The sequence below is a fragment of the Cynocephalus volans genome, chromosome 9 (assembly GCF_027409185.1).
Source record: "Cynocephalus volans isolate mCynVol1 chromosome 9, mCynVol1.pri, whole genome shotgun sequence".
NCBI lineage: Eukaryota > Metazoa > Chordata > Mammalia > Dermoptera > Cynocephalidae > Cynocephalus > Cynocephalus volans.
Window position 1 is genome coordinate 45,633,623 of NC_084468.1, and position 9,161 is coordinate 45,642,783.

Sequence of the window (9,161 nt, forward strand, 5' to 3'; positions counted from 1 at the left end):
TGTCATGCCATTTTATAGGCAAGGAAACAAGATCAAGTTCAGGGGGTTCTGTAACTTGTGTGAAGTCCATTCCGGATGTAAGCCTTTCTGACTCTAGATCTCCCCCTCTCAGTCACTACTCCAGTATGTGTAGAGCCCCCTCCTGAGCCTTCGAGACTCAGGGGGCACTGGATGGAAGGAGAAGGGAGCGGAGGGCATTGCAGGTTGAAGCCTGAAAACCCAGTTTGGATGCTCAGGTTTCAGGAGAGCCCGTGGCTCATCTGGCTGCAGCCGAATTCATCCCTTTGCTTTTTCTTTTCTGTGCCTTTCGATCAGGCATTGCTTATTTTCTCCTCCACTAGGACTGAGTAGAGAAAGCAGACCATGTTGCAGCATGTTAGCAATTTTGGTGAAAAACCTGGCAGAAAAGAAGGAAAGCTGAAGTGTGAAGATAGCTTGTGGTTTTCCATGCAGCCCACTGCAGCATGTTGGGGCATGAGTAGCTGTCTGACTGGGTGGCAGGACTTGCCACACGAGGCAGCCTGAGCTTGATCGCCAAAAGATGGTGCAGGAGGAGCTCCTTTGCTTCTGGGGGCCACTCTGGGAATGCAGCCACAGTGTTGTTGGTGTGTACGTGGGTCTCAAACTTTACTTTCTCTCCCTCTTCCAGCTCGCAGACCTCTGAAGAGAGTGCCATCGAGACAGGTTCCAGCAGTTCCACCTTCATCAAGAGAGAAGACGAGACCATTGAGGACATCGACATGATGGACGACATTGGCATAGACTCCTCAGACCTGGTGGAGGACAGCTTCCTGTAACTGGCAGATCCAAGGGATACCTTCCACTCCTGTAGCTGCCTTTGGTTCCCTTTAAGAAAACCACTTTATTGCAATGCAAAGGTTGAGACGAGGACTTGGATGATGTGGAGAGAGAAGTTCCCAGCCAAGGGCTTCAGGGAACTTTCTAAATACGAATAAACGGGATATTTTGAAGTGGACTTTTCCGGCATTGTCTCTTGCAATGCTTCAGTAGCCTCTCAGTGGTGTGTGAAGTTTGGAGTAGAGGGACAAGGAAATATGGGCCACGGAAGACGAACTTTGTGTTTCAAGGGTATTGGTGAGATCCTGACGTACACAATTTGTACTGCAACAAAACTCCAGCATTGTAATTATGTAAATAACTCTAACCAAGGATGTGTTTAGATTTATATTAACTATCTTCTCTGGACTTCTGAAGAGACCACTCAGTCCATCCATGTACTTCCGTCTTGAAACCTGGTATCAGCTGCTGTCAAACTTTCTTATGAAGTGCATGCAAAACCACTTTTGAACCTTAAAAGATACTGGTACTATTAGCATCTTTTTTTTTTTTTTTTTGATAAAAGGTCATCATTAACCAATCTTGTTTAATAGATTTGGGTCATTTAGAAGCCCAACAACTCATTTTCATATTGTAATCTACATTTGTAATAATACTACTGTTATCTGTAATGCTAAGTGTGTAATATGTAACATGATTTCCCGACAGAGAAAGCACAATTTTTTTAAACAAACAACTCTTACTAAGTAGATGACAAGTTTGACCATTTTTGGCATTTATATTAAATAACATATGTTTCTCTATACAATATGATAATAGGTTTAGTGGATTAAATGTAGTTGAAGGTAGAGAGCAAAGTATAAGTAGTGTTGTCTGGGAAGTCAGAGTTTTTAATTGTGTACTGAACAGGTTCCCTAATCCGTTGTATTAAAAATAATTAGCTGCCCTCTGAAGTAATTGGATTAGAAACAAACAAAACCCATGGTCCTAAATGTTCTCAATATAAAGGCCTGTGCCTAAGGTGACTTCTCATTACCCCATGGAAAATACAGCAAAAAGACTGGATTTGAAGAAGTTTTTTAAATCTGCAAACCTTTAGAGTCAGAAGGATGCCCTGACATCAGCCCCGTTCTTTACCTCTTACCCCAGAGAGAAAGAGCATGAAACTCTGAGGCCAGAGGCATTGTTAAGTGAAGGCTGCATGTGCGTTAGCCTGGATCCTTAGTTCCCAAGCAAGATTCTGGGTCCCCATTCCAGAGATTCTGAATTACTAAGTCTGGGGAAGAGCAGGAACCTGTTTGGGTTTTTTTTTCTTCTCCACATTAGGAGGGGAACCTACATTTTAATAAACTCCCTGGCTGCTCTGATCAACCAGTTTTCAGTAACACCAGCTTAGGTTACAGAAAGTTGCCATGGGAAAGAAATAATTTGAAATTTGGAACTGGACTAGAAGTCAACCACGTAGGAAGCCTACTATTTAAATCCTTGGCTTCAGGTCAGTAACATTTAATGCCATATATCTAGCAATTGCTACTCTTAATTTAACTTTCCAGCCTTAGCTGAGGCTGAGAAAGTGAAATCTTGGTTTTGGCAGCTCTTCCAAAATTAATGACACTGCTTCCCACCACATGTGGGAACTGGTGCCCCGCGGCCCCCCCACCCCCCCCCGCAGGAAAGGCATGTACAAAAATGATGCAATTCAGTGTGCCAAGTTTCTGTATAACCAGGTCAATATTTTGGTGGAAAAAATAATAATAAAAAGTTTTACTGATATTTTGGGTTTAGATGGGAGGATGAATCGTCACATCAATCCAAATTCTCAATCTGGCTGTTGTGGGTTCATTGGCATTCTTGCAATACTGCTTAAGTGCTGACACCACATGAATGAAACATGGGCTGTGATTACCGCAATCACTGTATGTGCTGCCAGCAGGTGATGCTTTGGAAGATGTAGGAGCAATAACAAGGTACTTGACTACCTACTGGTGTAATCTCAGTGCAAGCCCCAACTTTCTTATCCACCTTTTTCGTAGTAAGTATGAAGATTGAGCCAGATTGGCCAATTAAAAACAAAAACCTAACTAGGTTCTGTAGAGTCAATTAGACTTGAAATACATTTGTGTTTCTAGAATCACAGCTTAAGCATTTTGTTTATCACTCCCTCTCCCTTGTACAGCCTCATTTTGTTGGTGCTTTACATTTTAATGTTACTTTGAGCCTTGCATGACATCAGAAAGCTGGATGAAAATTCTCAGACCAGCAGTTTCCAGTCTTAACAGATGCTCCCACCTGAGTTTATATATGACTGCTTTTTTTTTTTTTAACAGTGTTTTCAGTATATCCTAGATTTGTTTCCTTTTTGGTCTCCTGCAAAGTCCCCAGAAGAAAATTTTCCAGTCCTTCCTGATTTCTATTTTTATGATGACAATCAAAGCTGGCCTGAGAAACACAATTTGTTACTTTTTAAATAATCAATGATGTCCTTAAAATGTGGTCTGCCAATCTGTACAAAATGGTCCTATTTTTGTGAAGAGGGACATAAGATAAAATGATGTTATACATCAATATGTATATATGTATTTCTATATAGACTTGGAGAATTCTGCCAAAACATTTATGACAAGCTGTATCACTGCCTTTGTTTATATTTTTTTAACTGTGATATTCCCCACAGGCACATTAACTGTTGCACTTTTGAATGTCCAAAATTTATATTTTAGAAATAATAAAGAGAAAAATACTTACATGTTCCCAAAACAGTGTTGTGGTGAGTGTGTGAGAAGAACTAACTTGATAGGGAGGGTCAACTGATACAAAATTCTTACAAATGCCCCTGTTCATGTTTTCATTTTAAAACGTGTAAATGAAGATTTTTATATTTCAATAAATGATATATATGTATAATTTAAAATTATGCTAAGATTCCAGCATTTTTGTGTTTAATCATAAAAATTAAAGAAAGCAATCCTGTTCAATGTAACTTTCTTAGCAACATTTCAGTAGGACTCTATAGTATGCTTTTGATGAACCAGTAGAAAACTTAAGATTTAAGATACTATTTGAGCTAGTTAGTTCTTAGACCCAGCATTTGACTTAGAGATGACTGGATATGGCTCATCTTTTTTTTTTTTTTTTTTTCCCTAAAGATGACTGGTAAGGGGATCTTAACCCTTGACTTGATGGTGTCAGCACCACGTTCTCCCAAGTGAGCCACGGGCTGGCCCAATATGGCTCCTCTTTGATCCTATCTTTTTTTTGTCTGTCTGGCTATATTGGATTGTGTTTCCCTCCCCTATGTGAGGAATGTAGGATTCTGTATCTGAATGTACGACATTCAAATGCTGTAGAAGTGTATGAAGTAAAGTCTTTTTTTCACTGTGTCTTCTCCATTGTCCCTGTCCTGTTTCCCAGAGGCAAAACTGCATCATGTGGTGTGTATTCTTTCATCCTTTCAGTCCCCCTTCTATGCATCTGCATATGTACATATAGGCACATCTTTATTTTTGCTTCATATTTTACCTAAATGCGATTATACTTTATGTAATGCTTCATCATGTGCTTTTGTCTTTTTCTATTTTTAGTAGACTATTAAAGCAGTTTTAGGTTCACAGCAAAATTGAGCGGAAGATGCAGGGATTTTCTGTATGGCCCCTCACCCCATGCATGCACAGCCTCCCCATCAGTGACATGCCCTGCGTCTGTTACAACTGATGAGCCTACATTGACACAACATCTCCTACAGTCCACAGTGCTTTTTTCTTTTAGTGCTATATTTTAGAAATCTCCGTGACAAGTGTGTTTAGACCAAACTCCCTCATTTTTTGTTAGCTTCATAGCATCCCATTGTGTCAATGTAACATAATTTGTGCAATCATGTTCCTTTAAAATGGATTTGCATTTTCAAATTCTTTGCTATTAAAACAACTTTATGAACATCCTTGCACGTACATCCTTGTGCACATACAGCAGTGTTTTGTTAGAATAGTTTCCTACAAATAAAATTGTTAAGCCAAAAGGTGTGTGGAAGTAAATTGATGCTGAGCCCAAGTCTTCAGATAATGATTGATACAGTAAATTCTCAAACATCAGCACGTGAATCACTGGCTTTGCAAATTATCTGCAGTTTTCTTGTCTCCTCTGCCCCAACATTGCTCAGGAATCATAGTCTTCAAAGTAAGATTGGAAGAGATAGGTGTGATAAGTGTGGCAGTATGTGGGTTTTGTGTTCTGAAGCATGCTAAGGCAAGTGACTAGGAATTTTTTAAAAATAATATAACACTTTATTTTCAACTCATGGATAATTGAAATTGATTATGTTGTTAATAATCGGAATGCAGCACCCTATTCCAATGTAACCCCTTATTACCAAAATTCAAATAGCCTGCAGTTTATGGCCTATCTCCTTGGAGTTAAAGCTACAAGGAGCTTGGCTGTAGGTTGGGCATTGGCTCTACCTTGGCTCCAGCCCCAGGAAGGAGACAGATCATTTGGAACAATAATCCTGCTGAATAAACAATAGCTACCTAATTTAGCATCAACACAGGGTACTCCAAGCTTTCCTGGAGAGATCACTTTTCCTTTTTAGATGTATAATTCTGCCTCTTAATAGATAACACTGCCTACTTAAAAATGATTTTTACTATTGAAGGGTTTTAAAACTTTTTCAAAGATCCTTTCATATTTACTTCTTTTGATTCTTACAATAGCCCTTTTTTGATTCTTACATGTCAGGGGAGATATTTTATAGATGGAGAAACCAAGGTACCACAAGACAAATGACTTTTCTATAAATCATCTAACTGAGTAACAATAGCACTAGGATTAGAAATTCCAAAAAATATACTAATTCCGGTGTTGTTTACACTACAGAGAACCATGGGAAAAGCAAGAAATACTGGGAAATATCAGTGTTCAGGAGCAGGTTGCTTTGCTTCTTGAGATATTTCAGGAAACAAGCGATGGGCTAGTTGACTTGCATAACTATTCTACACATTTGTAATCAGAACAATTTCTTTTCAGGCTATAATACAACAGTTGTGATAATGGGTATTATGATTTTAATAGCTATGTGCTTCATAAAATGCAGCTCAGGAAAATGGCTTACAGTATCTGAATCCATCATAAACTAGGCAATTTCCCCTGGGATAACAGAGTGATAGAAATGCTTCATTATCTCTGACTCCAAATACATGTAAGGATTAAATCCACCTACATTGTTATAGCAAAATTAATACTGTGTTTATAACAGACAATTTTTTCACACCCACAACTGAAATATATGTGAAAATACATATGTAGCCTCAATTAGCAGATTATAATATTCTGTTCTACTCGGTTAGATATAGCACCCGTGTCCTAAACAATAATGAATGTATTCTCTAAAATATATTCATACATGGGTAATGTCCCCATCCTCCACATTTTAGTTTACATATAACGTGATGGAGACATCAAGGACACATGGTCTCACATGGCAGCGGGAGCATATTTGCTCCCTGTTTCTGGTTTATAGGCTAATTGGAATTTCAAAAAGATTTGCCACATTATCCTGGCAGATGGTATTTTGCTTTATCATTATTCATGGGTATTAATGACTTCCCTCTGGAGCATGTGTATCCTGTCTATTTTGAATTTCATTACATTTCATGCTGACTGCTCCAAACAGAACCGAATCCAGTATTTTCTGTGTGGTGCTTGAGATGCAGATTGTTTGGTTGGTCGAAGTTTTAGACTTGATCAGGAATGAAGTAACTCTTTGAAACGAAGAAAACCTTTTTCTTTTCCGACCTGAGTATTCTATCACACTTTTCATTTTGTTTAGCTTGCTCTCCCACAGGGTCACGTGAAACATCAGGTGTATACAAACACAATTCCAGAGTGGATGCATCTTTTATTAGCCTGAAATTATTAGACATCCTTTCTCTCTCCCTAGAAAGGACACAGTTTGGTTTCCTAAATGGAGAAAATTCATGAAAACATGATGTAACAATCTGGTCACAGAAAGTCATTTTTTATTTAATTCCTTCAACAAATATTTATTAGAGAATAGCCTTCTCTTTGTTTAGTCAATCTCTAAAATGCTTACACCTAAATGAGGCAGCTGGCAGAGTTAATTTCAACCAGCTAATTACTTGAGGGGAACATTACATCATACAGAAGAAAATTGTGGTGGAGGCCACATTCCTTTCTTGGAGTAACAGAAAGCCAAGGGAGTAGGTTACAGAGTACAGCTTACTGGAGCCTCTGATAAAACTAAAGGTCTTCTGCAAACATAGGATGCAAAGTACGGCAGTATCTGAGAACAATGAACCGAGGCTGGAGTAGCCAGACCTATAGCTTCGCTTCCTGCATTCCGTGTCTTTGCTTTGATTCCACACACTTCTTGGGCACCTTCGCATCCATCCTCCTAAAATTTTATTCTTCCATTATTCAAAGTTATTGAGCTGTGTACTGTTTTAGGCCTTGGGATTCAGTGATTCATACAACTGACAAGATTCCTACATCATGGAAGATATAGTCTCTGTGCAGAGCAGAGGGCAGATTTGTTTGTTGTATAGCGTAAGAAAGACAATGTCTCCTTCTGGGACAAAGGCTGGTCAGATTTGCCTGCAGCTCATTATGAAAGATTGGCATTTCCTAATATTTTGTAGTTTTTAAAAAACTTACATATATGAGTATTTTACAAATTTATTTATAAGTATTTCATATTTCTTGACTCTATTCTAAATGATTTTTTTTGCAATTTTTATTTGTCACTAGTTTACAGAAATGCAATTGACATTATTTTCTGTGACCTGTACATTCCTTAGGATTTTTTGCATAGACAATGATGTTATCTTCAACGACACTTTTACTTCTTCCTTCCCAATGTGGATGTCTTTTGTTTCTTCTGCTTACTTTATTTCATTGGCTGGGAACTCCAGTATGAAGTTGAATGGAAATGGTGAAAGTCACATCCTTGCTTAGTTCCTGATATTAGGGGGAAAGTATTCAGTTTTTCACCATTAAATACGATGTATTTTTCATAGATACCCTTTATCAGGTTAAAGAACTTTTTTTCTATTCTTAGTTTGGTGAGAATTTTTATCTGGAATAGATGTTGTATTCTGTAAAAAGCTTTTTTTCTGCATCTATTGAGATTATCACATAGTTTTTTCTTTTTTTACTTAATATGGCAAATTATATTGACTGATTTCCAGTCAGTAAATAAAGCAATCTCACAGTAAATAAATTAATCTCTCTTGATTAATATTGACCTATAGTTTTCTATTCTTGTCATGTCTTTGCCTTCATTTGGTATTAGGGTAATAATGGCATCAGAGAATGAGTTGGGAAGTGTTTCCTCTTCCTGTATTTTCTGGAAAAGTCTGTGTAGAATTGATATTATTTCTTCCTTAAATGTTTGATATAATTGATACCATTGAGGCCACCTTGGCCTGGAAATTTCTTTGTTGGAAGATTATAAGTTACTAATTCAATTTCCTTAACAGATACAGACCACTCAGAATATTTATTCCTGAATAAGGTTGGGTTTATGTTTTTAGAGGAATTTGTCCATTTCATATGTTATTGAATTTATTAGCACGAAGTTATTGATATCATTCCCTTATTATTCTTTATTTTACTTTATTTTATGTTTTAAGCCAGTCAAATTTAGTAGTGGGGTTAGTACACCAACTTAATTTTTAATATTGTAGGATCTGTAGTATTGTCCCCTCATTCATTTATAATATTGATAATTTGTGTGCTCTCTTTTTTTATTGATGATTTTGACTAAAATTTGTTAATTTTTAAAAATCCAAAAGCCAGTTACAAAAAAGCCAGCTTTTGGTTTCATGATTTGTTTATTCCCTAGTATTTGTTGCATTTCTATTTCATTGATATCTACTCTTTATTACTTCTTTTCTTCTGCTTACTTTAGGTTTAATTTGTTCTTTTTTCCCCTAGTTTCTTAAGGTAGAAGCGTAGATCATTTGAGACCATAATTCTTTCTAATATAAGAATTTAATGCCATAAGTTTCCCTCTAAGCATTATTTTAGCTGCATCCTACAAACTTCGATTAAATACAGTGTGATAGTTAATTCAAAATATTATTAGAGCACAGAGAAAAGAGCCTTTAATCATGCTAGGGGAAGTTAAAAAGAAGTATTTGAGCAGGGCTTTGAAAGATTTTCTTCCCTCCAGGCAGAGAAGAAAGTAGGACCTTTCAAAGCCAAAAGAACAATAAACTAGGATTCATTAATTGACCTCCCTTATGAAGTGTGCCCATGAATATTTAATAAATATAGTCTACAGAGAGAATATCTCTATGAAAGGCAGGGACAAAGCCAGTCATTCCCATAAAGCAAGTGATGATGGGGCT

General features: G+C 37.3%; 1 protein-coding gene across 1 annotated transcript in view; it reads left to right on the forward strand.

Annotated features, from left to right (window-relative positions):
• The window catches only part of PDGFRA (platelet derived growth factor receptor alpha), a 39,554-nt gene extending 35,845 nt beyond the window's left edge, over positions 1-3,709 (forward strand). The window contains exon 22 of the mRNA XM_063107779.1: positions 650-3,709. Coding sequence (XP_062963849.1) covers positions 650-797 — 148 coding nt within the window. The 3' untranslated portion in view covers positions 798-3,709. The remainder of the gene's footprint in view (positions 1-649) is intronic.
• The last annotated feature ends 5,452 nt before the right edge of the window (positions 3,710-9,161 follow it).